The sequence below is a fragment of the Mus musculus genome, chromosome 4 (assembly GCF_000001635.26).
Source record: "Mus musculus strain C57BL/6J chromosome 4, GRCm38.p6 C57BL/6J".
Lineage (NCBI taxonomy): Eukaryota > Metazoa > Chordata > Mammalia > Rodentia > Muridae > Mus > Mus musculus.
The window spans coordinates 142,100,554-142,120,075 of NC_000070.6; the positions used below are offsets into that span (position 1 = coordinate 142,100,554).

The 19,522-nt window shown below is 51.8% G+C and overlaps 1 protein-coding gene across 1 annotated transcript in view; it reads right to left on the bottom strand.

The window, feature by feature from the left end:
• Window positions 1-1,836: 1,836 nt before the first annotated feature.
• The window catches only part of Kazn (kazrin, periplakin interacting protein), a gene marked incomplete at its 5' end in the record, with an annotated part of 137,012 nt that continues 119,326 nt past the window's right edge, over window positions 1,837-19,522 (bottom strand). Inside the window, 7 exon segments of the mRNA NM_144531.3 lie at window positions 1,837-4,401; window positions 6,259-6,373; window positions 7,993-8,159; window positions 8,724-8,825; window positions 11,555-11,786; window positions 16,532-16,650; window positions 17,522-17,727. Coding sequence (NP_653114.3) covers window positions 4,237-4,401; window positions 6,259-6,373; window positions 7,993-8,159; window positions 8,724-8,825; window positions 11,555-11,786; window positions 16,532-16,650; window positions 17,522-17,727 — 1,106 coding nt within the window.

The following is a 19,522-nucleotide window of genomic DNA, read 5'->3' on the forward strand; positions in this document are numbered from 1 at the left end:
GCATAGTTGAGCCATACTGATGTCTTAGGCCAGAACTTGTTTCACCAGTTTGACTCTCTAGCTCCCCTCCACGCCCCAGATTTCTCCAGAGGTGGTCAGATGTCTACTCTACCTGAGTTCCAGCTGTCTGAGAGAGGTCTGCTTCTCTCATCTGCACAGTTGCCCCCTTTGGTAGGGATTGTTCTTCTCATAGGACAGCTGGGGAAACTGAGGCATAGGTGGTTTATGTAATCCTCTCGGGACCTTCCCTAATTAAAGGAGCTAGGACCTTTGTGTGGGTGGGTTCTTTTCCAGGTCTGAGCTCTACCCACCCACAGGGCCATGGAGCCCCAGCCCAGGCCACCTGGCCACACAGATGTTTATAGTACCGTACCCCAGAGCAGAAGAAATTTCCTCATTGACAAATCTGAAGGCTGGGCTCCCCTCCCCCTTCTACCTATGTTCTCAACCTGTGGGTCACAACCCTTTTCGTGGGGTGTTGAGTGACCCTTTCACATGGCGTCACCTAAGACCATCGGAAAACACAAATATTTATATTATGACTCATGACAGGAGCCACATTATAGTTACAAAGTAGCAACAAAGATAATTTTATGGTTGGGGGTCACCACAGCATGAGGAATTGAGTTAAAGGGTCACAGCATTAGGAGGGTTGAGAACCAGTGACCTAGAAGATTGCTCTGTGAGTGACAGGCTTAGAGGGCAAAGACAACCTGTCAGCCCATCAGGAGTGCCCAACACAGAACAACATATTAAATGGCCTGGTTCAGTAAGAACTCACAAACACCAACCTCACACCATATATTCAGCAAGCCCATCTCATATTAAAACTGAACAAAAACATGCCATGTGGGGTGGCACACATGTGTAATCCCAGCACATGAGAGGCAGAGATAAGATTACTGTCGATTTAGAGGCTAGCCTGGGCTACAGAATGAATCCCATCTCAGCCTGAGCTAGACCAAGACCCTGACTCAAAAAGCAAGCAAACAAATAAAAACCGAGTAGAGGGTAAATAGGATGTTTGGGATACTTTCCCAGGGCCACCAGGCCCTCAGCAGCAGAGGCTGGTGGTAGCAGGTAAGCCTTGTGACTGGGCTGTCTTCCTGTATCAGTTTTTCATCAGCCTGCTAAAGATCTACTTCAGAGGGTACATACTACCTGATCTTAGTCTCAAGCCAGAGCCTCTTGCCTGGGAGATGTAGACAGGATGAGCTTGGCTGGTGGCTTCTGTCAGGGCCACTAAGGCACCTGAGTAGAACCCACAGGCCAGCCCCATCTATGATGACAAGGGCTTAGCTGAGAAGGTCACTCTGCCACGACCTTAGCAGGCATGATATGCTTGGATCCAACGCCTGGAAGCTTGTGCTGACTCTCAGCTGTACCCCAGATGACTCTGTTCAGCTCAGCAGAGTGCACAGGGAAGATGGGGAAGAGCTGTACGGGTCTCCTGGGATTGCAGACACCTCCAGGGGAAGTATGAGAGTCCCCTTAGGACATGGTACCCAGAGAGAGACTTCCCAGCACCAGTGTGTACCTGGATTCTGATTTGGGTTGCCATGGGGAGATGCTAGTGACACGCTAGAAAACAGAGGGGTGTAGGGGTATAGGGACGTGGGGTTGGTGGGGGGAGAGTGACCAACAGCATGGGGCTGTGGGAGGGGAGAGTAAGTTGTGAGCACAGAGGCAGATGATCAGGTTCAACTCTCCCACCTTGTGAAGCTGGACTCTCAGCCTTTCTAAGAAGTCCTCCAGTAGTTTTAGGGGCTCCCAGTCTCCGTTGTCTAAGAAGAGGCTACTGGGACCATAAAGGAGAAAGCCAACAAGAAAGAAGGATAGCTTCAAGGCCAAGCATTTATTGTTACATTGTTAAAATTCCCTCTGGGAAGGCATGGGACACTGCAGTTCACTGTTCATTTGCCGTGCATTTTACAAACCCTCCATGGGTCAGGGAGGGACATCGTCACCATCCATGCTGGCTTCTGTAAAGTGACACCCAGAAGGTGCCACCACTCAGGAGCCACGTTCCCCCACAACCTGTGACGTGGTCCTTGGCCTTCTGGGAAGGGCTGTCATAATTCTCTTAGAGTTCTTCATCGTGATCCTGCCGTCCGAATTTACATCTGCCAGGACCCCACCCCTTTTCATGACCTCGGTCTTTGGCGGGGTTCCCTGTTCTAAGTGCCCTATGCAGGGTGGGCTTAGGAGAGAGCCCCTCTCTCCACTTCTGACTCTAGTCCCCTGACAACCCCTGCATCCTGTGGTGAGGAGTCAAGACAGAGAATCTGCTAAAAGTGACACTGGATGTGGATGGAGACTGACAGAGGTGCCCAGGACTGAAGCCCAGAGTCCATTGGGAAGGAGCCTTCAGATGCCGTGGGCCTCCGAGCCCGTGGGAAGAAAGTGTGAGTCTCTCCCTACCTAGACCTTGGCCCTTGAAAGGAGCCCACATCGCCAGCGACATTTCCAGGAAGGCTCTCAGTATCCTCCTGGCTCCAGAAGCTTTGTCACCCTTTGGGGACTTGGTGTGAAAGTGACAGCTGGCTTCAATTAGAAGAGGACCTTCTTCCCCTCTCTTTGCTGGGCTAAGGGATTTGTAGCTTCAGGATTCCAGGGGCAGGGGAATGCGTGTTATAAACACTCAGGGATGTGGAGCCTGAGCCAAGCTGGATTCTACCCCAGAGGTTGACCCTGCAAGTCCTGGTGTCCGCCGTGTGTCCTTCGGAGGCTGACACTCAGACAGAGAGGTTCCTCCCAGTCCCCGAGGGCCCTGGACTCAGGTTGGGAAGGAGACTGGACCTGGGGGACTCAGGGAATCCTCCTCCAAGTTCTCAGGCTTCCTGTGGTCTTCCCGCAAAGGGAAGCTCTCAGAAACAATGCAGAAGACTGGCTTTGGTGACTCAGAGGCAGTGCCCCACCCCCACCCCCACCGACTGCCGTCAGCTGTGGGAATCTGAGGAGAGCTGGTACTGACTGAGCACAGCTACACCGAAATCCTCCCTATCATCAATAGGCAGGCTCTGCTCAGTCAGCTTGGACCCTGCACCCAGTAGGCCCGCAGGCTGTGCTGGTGGCTCTCCCAGACCTCACCGATGGCTTTTGGAAACTCTCGATATTAAACTTTCTGCAAGCCCCTCTTGCTTATCTCCCTATCCAAAAATGGGGTGAACTCGCCCGGTGTCTGCCAATGTTGTGGATGGAAGTTAGGCTCCTTCCTCCCCTGCCCCATCCCTTCCAGCTGTTTCCTGAGAGGTTCAAAGCTCGGGACAAATGTTAGTGAATGTTAATCCTCACAGCTCCTCTGGGAGGAACCGGAAGTATGACAGGTAAGACACTGAGGCACAGAGAGGTGAGGCCATTGAGGGGAAGCCACACAGCAAAAACACTGGCAGATCAGGACAGCGGCTAGAAAGGCCCTACTCTGACAACCGGGGTGACCTTGTTTTGTAGGATTTGCACCTCCGTTAGCTCATGGGTGAGCTTACCTGTCTCAGCTGACAGGGACATCACAAGAGAGGTTTGTCAGATTAATGACAGGCTGTCTCCCATGTCATGCGCACACTCGGAATAGCTGTTTGGGACAGAGCACAGCAACCACCCCCCTCCCACTCTTGAAGTCACATTCATTCTGGTGACAGGATGTCTGTAGCCCCTAGGGCTGCTGCTGTCAGGCACCTGTGCCCTGCAGAGATTCCCCCTCCTGCTCCCAACATGTCCACCCTTAAAGTGGAAGGGATGCCCAGGCCGTTCCGCCTCCTTCTGGAGTGAGTGAGGTCAGAGTTCAAGTTCTCTGCCCAGCGGGCTGACAGTCAACAATCACCACCTGGCCGCTGCTAGCTGGCTTTGCCACCGGATCCCAGCGGCCCTGGCTTTGCCAAGGCAGGCTGGGGGTTTCCCTGCTCCTCTTAGCAGGGTGTTCCAGGCCCAAAGACTGACTGCCCCTCCTTGACCAGTGTAAAATACCAGTGGCACCTGACTTCTACTTTGAACAGCAGCCCCAGGGCCACCTGCTGGGTCGCGCAGCTGGGGATACTTCCTCAGAGATACAAGATACCTAGGTGGGCATTCTCTGTCCTTGGTGCCCCCCTGGAAATTGTGACCATCTCTGGGAACTCTGTTCTGACACCCTGTCTGTCCTCGGCTCCGGGTCATGCTGTACAGTGGGGATGGACGGCTCTGGGACGTTGGGCTGTCCCTTCTCCCTGTTCTCTTCTGGAGTTGAGTCACGCGGCTTTCTTACACATTGGTGACCTCCAAGCTGCCGTATCCCTCCAGACGGCACTGTTCCGGCCTGCCTTGGAGGTCCTCATCCCCACAGTCCTCGTTCTCCAGAGAGCCATAGTCATCATGGAAATCGGGCTCTTTGCTGCTGAAGCCCCTTCCTATCTTCCCCAGGGGCAGCTGAGGAAAAACAAACCAGGGGACAGAGAAAGAGATATATGAGAATTGAGTCGTGGCGTGGCAGCTCCAGTGTAATTGCTGTGTGACCTTCAGCATCTCTTGGAACCTCTCTGGGCTCTCCATTATTTGTACCACCCCTACTGCTCAGACACATGGAAGGGATTTGCAAAAATTCTATAAGGGACCAACGTTTGAGTTCCCAGCTAGAGAGATTCAATTAGTTACCAGGGGTGACTTTGGACTAATGATTCTACAGCCCCCCCCCCCCCCCCGCCACACACACACTGTTGATAGCGGTAGATAGGACAATGCCTGGAAGTGTGTGTGACCACACATAGGAGGTCTTACTCTTTGCTCCATTCAAAAGGAACTCTAATCCTACCTGGTAGGACCACAAGTATGGGCTTGAGGCTTATACGTGGGTGTTAAGAGTCCCTGTTCTGTATTTCTGGCTGTGGGACCTGGGATAAGTCACTGCCCATCTCTGAACCTTGATTTTTCTCAGCTGCATGATGGGAAAAGAGGCAGGGGCCTGGGTGGACTGTTGGGAAGATCAAATAGCTGTAAGGTGCTGGGTGGGGGATGGGCAGCTTAGAGCAGGTGCCCTGTGGGAGCTGTCCCCACACACAGAAGCCTCTCTGTGGAGCCTCTGGTTCCAAGCTGATTTTTGCTTCCACGACACTAAGTGGTTATATGCTTGACTGCCCATCTTTCTAGACTGGTGCGTCCCCACTGGAGAGTCATTGTCCTACAAGCACCTTTCAGACAGGGCTTCCCCATTTCCCTAATGTGTGACCACTCAGGCGGCACGTGTGTATCTGTGTAAGGACATGGATCTCCCTCCTTCCCAACGGTTTCTTGCTCCTTTGGAATGAAGGAAGCTGAAAGCAAGCCCTAGAACCTCCACAGGGCACATGCCTTTGATCCCAGCCCTTGAGAAGCTGGGACTGGAGGAATGGTGAGTTCCAGGCCAGATTCGGCTACATAGTGAGATACATCTCAGAAACAAAACAGGGCCAGGCTGTCCAGATGGCTTAGCAGGTCAAGGTGTTTGATGTTGAGATTGGTGATCAGAGTTCAGTCCCTGCCACCCACACTCGAGGTAGAAGAGAACTTAGTCCTACAGGTTGTCCTGTGACCTCTGCATGCATGCTGGCATGTGCACACACAGATATGATAAAAATATTTTTAAAAACAAAACAGGGAAATAAGGAAGGCTGGTTGGCGTATAGTTTGGTGCTAGAGTGTTTGCCTAGCACATAACGACCCTAGCCGTGGGGTTGACCAGCTCTGCAAAACCAAAACTAAAGCAAACCCCAAGAATGGTTAGCCCAGGACAGTGTTCTCAGAAGCTAGTGGCAGCCTGTTCTTGGGATGCCCCTCCTGGTGACACCAAGTGAAAGCAAAGGCATGGCTGTGGTGACCACGACACTGGATATGTCTAGAGTTTTTGTTGGTCTCTGGCTAGATGTTCCTGTTCTGTGCTGTCCTACTAAGTACACTAGAGGTTCCTTGCTGGCTAAGGGGTTCAGAATCCAAGACAGAGGTTTTCAGGGTCTAGAGCTCCCTGATCGCTTTCAGCAGCTAGCTGTGTGAGGTGCTCTGCACCCCAGGGGCCATGGGCTTCAGGAGGCCAGGGTGAGGGGATCCCACAATCTGTAACCACCATGGATGCCATAGACTCTGCCTTGCATGTACTCTTGCCACCAGGCATTATTTTAAGCAGGGGCCCAGATACGTGATGACTCGCCTGTGTGCACCTCTGAGCCGAGGCTGCTCCAGGTTCACAGGTGACAAAGGAGATATAGGTCCATTCAGGAAAGGATGCCTGTCCTCATGGACAGAAAGCCCACTTACCCGGCCAGCTCTGTGCTTGCTATTGCCCCCACTGTCCTCTCTCCCAGCTCTGGTGATGCTAGAGGCCCTGCCAGGTGGTGTCCCAAAGCGCTCAGACTCCCGGATGCCTGTGGAGCTGAGATATTTCACAAGTTAGAGTTAGTAAGAGACACAGCCTACTGCCCCTGTCCCCACTCCCACATTCTTACTGCTTAAGAGAACAGGCTGTTCCTTCAGAGAGAGAGAAGACTGGGATTTGGTTCCCAGCACCCACATGATAGCTTGCAATTGTCTATAACTACAATTGTAAGGGATCTGATGCCCTCTTCTGGCCTTCATGGCACCAAGCAGACATGCATGCGGTACACACACACACACACACACACACACACACACACACACACTAAAATAAAAGGGCTGTAATAGCTCAGTAATAGATATAAAAGGGATATAGCTCAGTAATAGAGGGCTTGTCTAGAATATGCAGGGCTCTGGTTTCCACCTCCAATAGTGGTTAAAAATAAACGTCAATGATCCTTCCTCATGCTGTGTATGTGTGTGTATGTGTGTGTGTGTGTGTGTGTGTGTGTGTGTGTGTGTGTGTATGTTTGTGTGTATGTGTGTATATGTGTGTGTTTATGTTTGTGTGTATGTGTGTGTATATATGTGTATGTATATATGTGTGTTTATGTGTGTGTATGTGTGTGTGTGTGTGTCTGGGGACAAATGAAGCAAAGAGATAGTCCCCTGCTGATGACATTTTGTGACACACTGTGAAGTACTGCTGGGTCCACCCAGCCTGGGATGCTGTCCAGGATAGAATCTTGATATTGAACTTAATGATGAGGAATGTTTCTCCAGCTGGTATCTTCCAACCCAACCCACAGCATCCTGGGAATATCCAAAGGGTCACCACCAATGTCCCCCAACCTGCTTCCTTCCTCTCTGAAAGCTGAAGGATGTAACAGGGAGGGAGGACAGAGGCCTTCCCTGTGTGGCTCACTGCAGAACTGCCCCGTTAATATCAATTCTAGGAACCATCTCAAAGATCTCACCATGCATCTGGGATAACTGTCTACTCAATGGGGGGTTCTCTCTGCTACTGAGGTGGCCTATGATCTCCTTAGGAACTCTTGGGGTTCTGTGTGCCCTCATCTGACTGAAGTCTGTCCCCTGGGCTCATGGCACTCGACAAAGCATCCTGAAACCCACCTCAGGGGCCTTTCCTCACCAGCCAAGTGTGATACATAAGGGCTGCATCACAGATGGAGGTGACAGCAAGCTTTTAGGCTCTGGCTGAAGGCTGCATTGCCTCTCTGTCCCTGGCCCATCAGACTCCAAGTCCTGGAGAAAGCCCACTTCCTTATTTTGATCCCATAGACAGAAATCCTTCAGCTTTTATGCAGCTCCCAAGGAATTACTGGCCCAACCAATCACGAGGAACCATGCCCCAACTGTAACTCCAGACAGCATCCACAGGGTGGGTCTGGGCTGTCTGACTACTCAACTCAATCAGTCTCTAGGCAAGTGGACCAGTGTAGGTGGGTGGCTGTGCACTGTTCCCTTGGGTCAGAAGTACCATTTATATACCTACTTCTACGTCTAAACCTTCATCTCCATGGCTACACCTGGCAGAGTGGCCACCTTGTTCTGTGAAATTAGTGCATATCATCTCTAGCTCAAGCGACACCTCACACCCCCCGCCCCTGATTCCTTGGCCCTTGCCTTGCGCCCTGAGCACCGTGGCTTACTTACTTGGATGGATGGAAGATGGTGCTCATCTCCTCTGCCAGGTGTCTCCTGAGTATGTGCTTCCCGCTGGGGATGCCCAGGGCGGTGGCCATGGCCTCGGCATTGAATGTGGGCTCCAGGACCAGCACAGCACCATGGACACCGCTATTGGTCAGGTTGTCTGCATACTCCTGAGGGCAGAAGAGTGAGGTGGAGTCAGGGACCATCAGAGCCAAGCAGGGATGTGACCCCAATAGGTAACTGATTTGAGAGTGAAGAGGACCTGGTCTCCACCCTCAGAGCTCTGAACATAGGGGGTCTTATGTCACTGACACTTGCTGGACCCTGGCAAGAGCCATAGATACTTCAAGAAAAAATATTGCTAAGAATTGCCCCAGTGGTTGGGCAGTGGTGGCTGGCGCATGCCTTTAATCCCAGCACTTGGGAGGCAGAGGCAGGTGGATTTCTGAGTTCAAGGCCAGCCTGGTCTACAGAGTGAGTTCCAGGACAGCCAGGGCTATACAGAGACACCCTGTCTCAAAAAACAACAACAAAAAAGAATTGCCCCAGTGATGAGTGCTTTCAACAGGGATCTACTGCAGCAGTAAGGGATTCTACTCCATCAACAGGAAGCAGTGTCCTTGTCAGGCTGGGTGGTGGTGTCCCCTACCTTACATCAAAATGGACATTGATTTGCATCTCATCTGCATAGGCTAGAGAATCAATCCTGTGCCTCCACCATCATCGCCCCTCACCTTCAGGTCGATATCGCGCACCCACTTGAGCACCCGCTGGTTGGTCCAGACCACAGGGTCTGTGTTCTGTGTTTCACAGCGGGCTCTGCGCTCCTGGAGAGCCTAGGGGTGGAAAACAGGGAGTCAGTTGAAGACACGAGGGACACCTGGAGGTCACATGCAGAAGGAAGTTTCATGGTGTCAGTGGGGTCTTCAGTATGCTAGTGTGATGAGGGCCACCCACAGCTGCCAGAGCCACACTGTCTGTGTTGTGAGAAACAGAAGAATCTGCCTCCTAGGGTGCGAGGAATCAGGTGTGAGGTCTGGAGAGAGTCACTCTCCATGTTCTCTGTGTCCCAGGCCTGTGGCATCTCCACCCCAGCAATGAGAGCAGATGTTCAGTGGACATTTGTGGTGACCCAGCCTATGACAGGGAGGCTCTTGGTATCTGTGCATCCTGGCTTGAAATACCACCTTTGGATCCTGTGGATGAACTAGCTTGCTGCCCTTTCATAAGTTGCCCTGGGGTACTGACTCCCAGACCAAGAGCTCCTGCAGAGGAGTACCCTCTGTGTTTGAATAAGAAAGGCCCCCATAGGCTCATATATTCGAATGCCTGGTTCCCATCTGGTGGAACTGTTTGGGAAGGATTAGGAGGTGTGACCTTGTTGAAGAAGATGTGTCACTGGGGATAGCGGGGTGGGGGACGGGCTTTGAGGTTTCAAAAGCCTATGCCATTCCTAGTCTCCCTGTCCGTTTGTGCATCAGATGTAAGCACTGCGCTATTGCTCCAACACCATGCCTGCCTTCCTGCTGCTGCCGTGCTTCCTGCTATGATGGAAATAAACTAACGCTCTGAAGCTGCTATCTGAAGTGCCCAGGGAAATGCTTTCTTTCACAAGTTGCCTTGATCAAGTGTTTCTCCACAGAAATAAAACAGCAACTAAGACACTCTCTCTAGGACATCCAGCCTGAAGTCCCCATCACTTCTGCTATCCCAGTGACATATATTACAGTCAGGACACCCCATGTTTACCCTTCTCATCATACTGGGGATCCCAGAGGCCAGAGCCTGGGCCCCCATCTTCTCCTTCTGGTCAGATTGCCGTGGGTGGTGGGGTACAGGGACGACAGTCTTCTCTCTGTTCCCCTCTCAACAGGGAACTGCTTATGCTCTGACGTGGCTCTAGAAAAAGTCAACCATATGGACCCAACCCTGAGGGCCAGCCTCGCAGGGACCTTCCACAGGGAATATGTAGGAAGAGAAGCTAGGAAAGATGAGGCTGGAGCCCTGTATTCTCTGGCTTAGCAGAGTTCAGAATTAAGGAGCATCAGAACTTAAACCTACATCAACAGCCGGGGCTCTCATTTCCAGCCCCTCCCTGTCCCAAGCCCATTGCCCACCCACTCTGTGTCACTGCTGCTACAGAACTGGACTCTGGGACTTGATCCCCATTGTTCTCTTGACTGCATTTGTCTCCTTTATTGGCAGCTGCCGATCCCTGCAACAGCTCTCTGTCTAGCTTCACTACCTCAGGAGCCCTCCTTGATCCCCAAGAAGGTGTTTCCCAGAGCTTTCAGAGAACCCTGGCTGCCTTCCATAGTATTGTGACCATGGACTTAATGAGCAACGAGCTCTCTGAGAATGAGGATTCCTCAGGTCCTCTGAACTGAGCGTAGGTTCTTGTCTACTCAAATAAGCAGTTGCTAAGGGTTGGGGGGAGGAAGAGATAGTTGGATGAATGGATGGATGGATGGATGGATGGGTGGATAGATGGATAGATGGATGGATGGATGGATGGATGGGTAAATGGATAGATGGATGGATAGGTGGATGGGTGGATAGATGGATGGATGGATGAGTGGATGGATGGATGGATGGATGAATAGATGGGTGGGTAGATGGATGGATGATAGATGGATGGGTGGATGGATGGATGGATGAGTGGATGGATGGATGGATGAGTGGATGGATGGATGAATAGATGGGTGGGTAGATGGATGGATGATAGATGGATGGGTGGATGGATGGATGGATGAGTGGATGGATGGATAGATGGATGGATGGATGGATGGATGGATGGATGGATGAATAGATGGGTGGGTAGATGGATGAATGGATAGATGGATGGGTGGATAGATGGATGGGTGGATGGATGGATGGATGGATGGATGGATGGATGGATGGATGGATGGATAGATGGATGGATGGATGAATAGATGGATGGGTGGATAGATGGATGGGTGGATGGATGGATGGATGGATGGATGGATGGAAGGATGAATAGATGGATGGGTAGATGGATGGATGGATAGATGGATGGGTGGATGGATGGATGGGTGGGTGGATAGATGGATGGGTGGATGGATGGATGGATGGGTAGATGGATGGATGGACAGATGGATGGGTAGATGGATGGATAGATGGATGGGTGGATGGATGGATGGGTGGGCGGGTGGGTGGGTGGGTGGATGGATGGATGGATGGATGGATGGATGAGTAGGTAGTTGTGTATATATGTGAGTGGATGATGGGGTGGGATGGAAACTAGACAGATGGAGAGATGGGGAGTGGACTGAGAGTGGATAGGTACATGGATGGGTGGGTGGATGGACAGTGGGTAGGTGGATAGATGGGTCAGCAGGTGGATGGAGGAGTGGATGGGTGAATGGAATGATGGGTAGATATGTAGGTAGATGGGTGGATGACTGGGTGGATAGATTGATGGTTGAATAAGTGAATGGATGGATGGATCAGCGGATGGGTGGGTAGATGGTTAGACAGAAATTGGATGTGGATACAGGCTGTGGAAGATGTCTGCCCCTGCCCTGCCGCCCCATTTAGTTCTCACCTCCCTGCTGAAGTTCACTTGGTACAGCAGCTCAATTCCCAGCAAGATGCTAACTTGGTGGAACTTCTTGGACACGTTCAGGTGTTTCTCCAGGTCCCGCTTCATCAGTGAATTCAGCATCCTCCCATCAACCAGGTGGTTCTGGAAGGCCTGGGAATACTGGGACAGGCCAATGTCATTCAGCCAGGCCTTGGCCACCCAGTGATGGTCCAGGTCGGCAGCTTTGGACAGGCTGAAAAGGAGACACAGCCAGAGAGAGGTGGGAGTGGGGAAAGAGCCAGAGGCAGGGGCAGGTGGAAATGGGGTCAGAGATGGGCAGAGAGGACCAAAAGCAGGACAGGGAGTAGACAAGAAAGCCAGAGAGGCCGATAGAGAAAGTGATGGAGCAGAGGGATAGAGGGGAAGAAAACAACGACAGGCTCAGAGATGTGTGGAGAGTGAAAGAGAGCAAGAGAGGGAGGGAGGGAGGGAGAGAGAGAGAGAGAGAGAGAGAGAGAGAGAGAGAGAGAGAGAGAGAGAGAGAGAGAGAAATAGAGACACAGAGAGAGAAACAGAGACAGAGAGAGAGAAACAGAGAGAGAGAGAGAGAGGCAGAGAGAGAGAAACAGAGAGAGAGAGAGAGAGAGAGAGAGACTCAGACACACAGATAAAGAACAACTAAGACAGAGACAGATTCAGGCAGAGACAGACAGATAGGCACACAGATATTAGGTGGATGGAGAGGGAGAGAGTAAGGCAGAGAGACAGACAGACAGACAGCAGAGGATCCCAAGGACAAAGGGAACATCCACAAACCACAGACTAAAACTGAAAGGAGTAGTGGAGTGGTGTCAGGAGAAGAGATGCCTATAGCCAGATGCACCTCTGCAGAGCCCAGGACCCCTCAAAGCCCCAGGCTGACCATCTCCCTCTCCTATCCACCTGTATGCTGCCCTCTGGTCCCTTTTCCTGTTTTTTTTTTGGGGGGGTGGTGGTGGTGAGGGGCGGGTAAGAAGCCTTTATGGCCTTCATAGGTTCACACATAGTATGCTAGAGTCTCCTGTCCCAAGACAGGGTTGTGGCTCAGCCCTTCCCTCATTGGCTCATCTCTGGAAAACCCAGATTTTCCCCAGAAACCCAGAAACATGCGCATTGTAAGTTTGCAAAAAGGCTTTAAAACATTTATTATTTACTATTTTTATGTGTGTTCTTTTGTGGGTTTATGCAAGCTATGTGTGTGTTGGGGGTGTATTCTTCAAGGGCACGGGTTGTTTAATTGCCTGGAATTGCAGGTATTGGTTGAGAGCTGCCTGGTATGTGTTCCCCAAAAAGCCTTTGTTGAGGGATGAAGATACACCTGGCTAAGGCCGTCCCTAGCTGTCATTCCTCTGCCCACCACACAGTGGCAGCCTGGCAGAAGGAATGAGGTCCTCTTCGCAACCTACCTGTAGAGAGACACTGAAAAATGACTCGGTGCTGGATGGTGGGGGAACAGCATTGTTTAAGTGGGAGCCAAGGGTGGACACAAAGGGAGCACTCGGTACAAGGGAACGCAATTGGCTCACAAAGAGACACTGCCCTTCTCTTCGGGGCAGCTGGCGATGGCTGACATTCACCATTCTGCTCCCAGACTAAAAGCTTTCTTGCCCCTTCTTTTATGTCAACAGTGAGCCTCCTCTGAGCCTGCACTGGAGGTGCTGATAGGGCTCTCTCTCTTTCTTCCCCCGAGATGATGTCTCCTCTGATCTGTTTTAGGTTGTCTCCTCCTATCTGGTTAGTCACTGCCCTCAAAGCAATTGATGCATATTGCATTTACGTTGAGAGGGATTGGGTTTACTGTCCCTTGTCTCTAAGTTAGGGTACAAGAGGGCAGAAGGGTCAGGAATAGGGCCACGTTCACTGGTGTAGTGGGCGTGGGCTGATTGGCCGACATTCACTAACGACTTATTGGCAGAATGTCTTTATGGGTTCCCGGTTCCCTCTGCCTTGCCCTGCCCCAACCTCCTGGAACCACTTGGCTGTTTCCCCAAGGACAGGACTTTGTCCTTTGTCTCCTGCTGCCCAACATTCACTCTTTATCATCTTCTACAGACTCCACTGGACTGTCTGGTCTCCCATATACCTTTTAGGAACACCCCTTGGATCAAGATCCTTTCTCTTGCCAAAGCTCCCAGATCCCCATGTGTGTACTGGCATGTTGGAGTTAACTACAGCTTGCCTACCAACTCCCTCCATAGATTGTCCTGGTAAGGGACCAGGCAGCTCACTCAGCCCATCCAGCTGGGTGAATGCTGCCTGGTGTGTCTTGAAACTCATTGCTCGGACAACAGATGAAGACTAAGGGGAGGGACTGTGCTCCTGTCTGTCCTGGTGCAGCTCCTGAACTAGAATATTCCAGACCAAGAGAATCTTCCTTCTGGGGTCATGGTTCTTCTCACCCTCCAGGGCTGGCCCAGCTTGTCACACGGGGCCTTGCCCAGCCTCAGCTTTCATGGCCATCGTGGCTCTGAATTGGGTGCTCATGACAGCGCTGTCACTCATGGGAACAAGGGGAGAAGTCAATAGGGCCAGACTGTTGGGCGTGGTGGCCAGGAGGCACACTTGGCCTGGCCTCCTCAGCAGCGACTCACTTGGAACCAGCACTTGTGCCTCTATAAGTTCACAAATAACATACATGTGACCTTCAAAATGCCCCTCTGCACTGAAGCTTGGTCACTCTTGCCTAGCTGCTACTCGGAACTGATGTTGGAACCCAAGTCTGGGATCAGCAGGAATCCAGACGCTGTTTCAACCAATAATTATCAGTACCTCTTCCTCAGGTGGAGCTAGGCCAGACCCAAGGTCTGAGGATGGGCGTGGCATGCAGAGAGCATCAGGGTCACAAGTCAGAAACACTGGGATTGTTCTGGGCGAGGGACCTTGCATCTCTAGGGCTATTTCTTCTGTAAAATGGAGATAGCTAACTTTGCCTCATGGAGTGGTGGGGACTGAAGAGATGGGCGAATGGAAAGTCCTAAACCCATCTCTATAGCTAGCAGTAGGAGTTGGCACTGTTAAACATCAAACACACTGGTACCACAGGAGGGTGGAAAAACGCCTTGGATGCCGTGCGACTTTTTGCATGTTACCTGTCTGTACTTGAGTCTCTCTAAGATGGGGGCTGTTATGTCTGCCTGACACATGGATGGAATGGGTAAATGGAATCCTGTCAAGAGACAGGGGAAGGGTTGGCAAAGGGAATTGCGGGGCCCAGAGAGGCTATGCCCATCATCACAGCTGCATGAGTTTGAGACAACCCACTAAGGCTCTGACCCCAGAATCCAAGGGCTTTTAAGAGTTCCACGGCTGAGTCAGAGGGCTGGACATGCAGAGCTATATAGTCTTGTACAGTTCATTTGGAGCAGACATCAAAGCTTGTACTAGATTCCTAAAAGGGTCCAATCCTTAACTTTTGTTAACTCTTACCTCTCTACTTCACACGTAAGGAAACTGAGTCCCAGAGAAGACAAAGTTACCCAGCATCTTAGAAACAGGCTTGATTTCCACGGAGGATAGGAATCTTACAGTAAGGTATCACTCCACAGGACATAGACTGTCTAATGTGGGGACCCCACGTTTCCTGGGACCGTCCTGCTTCAACTCTCCCCTGCAATTGTGGCTCTGCCTTTGAGCCACGTCTTCCTGAGCTCCTGGTGGACCTCAGGTGCAGCTCCTCTTATGAACCAGTGTTTGTCTCCTACATCCACATCTGTGGGATGGTGTCTGAAGTGGGCTATGGGCGGCGTTAGGGTTACCTGACATTACTGGGGGTAAGTTATACTCCCCCACCCCTGTGTGAGGACCCTGAAGAAGGCTGCCGTGTATAACCAGGAGGGGTAGTCCTGATGGAGCTGGATCACACTGACACCCTTTTACCCTTGTCACCTTCAGAACTGGGAGAGACAGATGTCTGGTGTTTACGATACCCAGTTAGCAAGTAGCATTTTGCATGGTAAACTAAGCTGATGGGGACAGCCATGCTTTGGGGACAGAATGGACGCTTAGGCAGTGGTGGGGACTCTGTGAGCTGAAGCCAGCAGCCCCACATGCTTGAGGGACTCAGGCAGCCCAGAGGGACTCTCTAGAATGTGAGGCGTGGTGTGAGCAGGTTGGGGTCTCTAGCTCCAGTAGTCAGGGTATGGTACCAGAGCCCCTCTCCAGCCTCGTATGGATTGTGTTTCTCTGCTTCAGAACCTGCCTGCTTCTCCACCCGCTCCTCCTTTTAATCCACAAAGCAGCTTCTGCAGATAGCGGCACACACCACTAGGTTTGATTAATTAACTATACAGAAACGATGGGAAACCGGCGAAGGAGATAATTATGCAAAACAGACCGTGTCAGGTTTTCAAAACTGGCCCCTCCCCACTTGGAGCGCCAAGGACTGGGTGCTGGGCGGGGCTTCCGTTTTCATCGGAGCTGCTCAAATGGTGGATCCCCCTGCTACCCCCCAAACCCCAAGCAGATCAAGACAGAAGTAGGAAGGGAGTGGCGCTGGGTGGGGGTGGTGAGGGGAAGGAGGGCAGCTCTCTAGCATGGACAGCCCTGCTACCACCAGGTATGCCTGCTAAGACATGCCTAAACCAGTCGGCACCACTCCTGTGTTAAAAGACTTGGTTAAGACGATCCAATCCCTCCATCCCGCCCCCTTCTATTTCTATCTTGCCTCCTGTTTCCTTTCCTTTCCCTGGGATGGACAGAACTGAGCTTTGAGCAGGTAAGGCAGACATGTTGGTTATGTGTGGCCTGGTCCCTGTTCTGGGTTGGAGGTATGTCTCCAATGCTCCGGGCATGTGTGCCTTCTCCTGTGTGTTCATTTTTCCTCCCTATGGTAACAGAGCATGTCTAGGCCATCTTTGCTGTACCTGATAGCCTGAAACCTGGTGTTGCCCAGGGTCCTGCTGGGTGACAGAGAGGCTCGGGACAGAGAGTCCTTGGTTTGCCCAGGTTTCAGTGGCTCACCTGCGGCCTGCCTCAGCATCTCGGTAGTCCTCAATGGCCAGGCGGAGCTTGCGCCTGTGCAAGGAGCTGCACACTCCCAGGCCCAACTCCAGGTCCTCGTCACTCAGGCTGAGAAGCACCTGCATTCAGGAGGTAGGCTTAGTGCCCGAAGGTGAGAGATGGGGAGAGGTGTAGGGAGGGCCTAACCTTGGCACCTGCAGCTCTATCCAGGCCCTGTTGCTGCTGCTGAGCGAAGGATCCGAGGAGACGGGGCTCCTCATCTGTCTCCCTCTCCCGGCCATCTCCCTAGACCGAGCACCAGGACACCTCTGCTGTCTGTGATGACTGAAAACTCCTAATAGAGCTTGTCTCTAGGGAGTGCTGGCACAAGTCTCTAATCCCCGCACGTGGGAGGCAGAGGCAGGAGGATCCCTGAGTTCAAGGCCAGCCTGCTCTACAGAGTTCCAAGATAACTAGCAGGGGCTCCGCAGAGAAACCCTGTCTTGAAAAGCCAGCGGATAAAAAGATAAAGAGCCTGTTTCTAGGAGCCGTAGGGTGCCTAGTGTGGAACCTCCTCTCCCACAATGATGTCTTGCTTCAGCTCTCTCCTGATGACTCTTGCTAGGCTCCGGGAGGTCCTGGGCTCAGCTACTGTTATGGGCTACTGTTTGGGTGGAACACTGTTTGAAACAAGATGGGTGGGGCCACCATGTAGGCTAAGTTCCCCCCCCCCCCCAGTTCAATCCTGCCCCTCCTCTGCCAGCCTTGGGGAAGTTGGTCACCATCTGAAGTTGGTCCCATTTTAAGGACCAGGTAGCATGACTCCAAAGGGCTGTGTTTCTTGCTAGGAAGACTGATTTATTGATGACCTGGACCTGCAATAAGATGGCCAACTTCTATGCTATACTTCTTCTTATCCCTAGAGTAACATGGAGACCAGTCGTCCCCTGGGTGGGTATAACAGTCCCAGGAGGGTTCAGAGGCATACCTCCGGGGGCCCCAGCTGCCTACCTTCCCACTCTTGACATTTTCTGCACAGGCCTTGACGTACATGGGCATGGCCATCACCACCTCCAGCCAGGCCTGCACTGTGCCAGCCTTCCAGTGCGACATGGGCGTGGTCCTCACCAGCTCCACGTGCTGCAGACGGTCCATCTGCTCCTCTCCCTCAGACAGGCTGAGGCTGTGGCGTGTGGGGCTGCACTGGCTGTCGGAGTCTGCAACATACAGGTAGACAGAGGAGCTGTGGGGAGGAGCCACATTCGGGGTTCGGCTGGGGGGGGGACTCCAAGGCACAAAATCAAAGTGGCTCTCCTGGTACCCTGCCCGTGCTCCAGTGGATGCCCTCACATGCATGCACACACAAGGAACATCGATAGAACTTGGAGGTTATTGAAGAAGAGGGGGAAATAAGTTGGGAGGGGTTGTTAGAGCAGAGGGAGAGCTGAATGGGGAGAGGTGGGGGGGTAGATGTAAGAAATTGTTAAAGAATGAATAAAGATCAAAGCCACCCATCCCCCATCATACAGTCCTCTCTGCTTCCCCAAAGAGGCAAGAAACATGATATTCCAGAAAGGAATGAACCTAACACAAAGATGTAAATCTCCCAACGCCACCCCTAGACAGCAGCTGTTAGTATTTAGTTGAATAGTCTCCAGGAGACGCAAACGCCCAGGCTCGCAGACCTACATGCGGCATGCGTGGCTCTGGTCGGCTTGATCTGCTCTGGCCCAGACACTGTGACAGACATTGCTCCATTTCAGTAGAGGATTTCAGGCTAATCTTTTGACAGTGTGGCAGGGATGCACCCAACTTATTTCATTGTGCATAGGCTGGCAGAGGGGGGGAGTGGGGGGGGTGGGAGACAGGGAGGGAGTTGTGCCCTGTTTTGCACATTATAGATACAGTGTGGCAAAGAGCACTGGGAGATTTGCTTTCTTAGGACAGACCCCGCTTCAGCCTTTAACACACAGCAGCCTGTCCCTGGAGTAGCCACACAGACAGAAGGAACTGAACCCCCAGGCAGGTGGGCACAGTGTTTGTGTTGCAAACATGAGGACTTGGGCTTGATTCCCTGAACTCATGGAAAAAAAATAGATGGGGTCAGCAAGATAGATCAGTGGGTGGTGCTTGCTCGCTGGGCAGGCGTGATGACCTGCGTTCAACCCGTGCAGAAGCAAAAGGAGGCAACTGAATCCAGTTATACTCTGCCTCTGTCCCTACATGTACACGCATGCGCATATACACACATATACACACAAACAATTATAATTATGCATAAAGATGTGCACGGCACTCATTCTTGTAATTCCCCTGTGGAAACCAGAGACAGGTGGATCCCTGGACAAACAGCCTAGCTACTAGGAGAGCCCAGGCCAGTGAGAGAGCCTTTCTCAAAAAAACACACAAGTGGTAGGTACCTGAGGCAGGAAAGATGAGGTTGTTCTCTGGTCTCCACACTTGTACGCACACACAGGAACACACACCTGCACCCACACATACATACACAAGTGCACATATGTGCCTGTGTACCTGCATGCACGTACTGAGCATATATGAACATACACACAAACTATATGAGACATACAATTTTAAACTGCACACGGTGATGCATGTTTAATGTTTAATTCCAGTTCAGGGAGATCAGGAGTTCAAGATGCATCTATTAAATGGGTGTAAGACGCTATCTGCCTCACCTCTGGCTGTGAAGATGTGGTAGGCCCTCCCTCAGGGGACAGCTGAGATGGTAGCCAGGGCTTTTCCCTGGGACTTGGGCATATTTGGGCCACATTTAGAATTCATTAGGTGCCTTGCCTCTATGTGCGCATGTGCCTCTGTGTGTGTCTCATGAATTGCTTGGATAAGATACATTTGTTGTTGTAGTTGTTTGTTTGTTTGTTGTTTGACTTCGGTGCCAAGGAAGGGATTCCAGTGAGCCTGCATTGGACCCCAGGCTGGGCTGGGTGGTCAGGGTCAGGTGTTGGGAGGTGAGGAGTGGAGCTGAGATTTTGT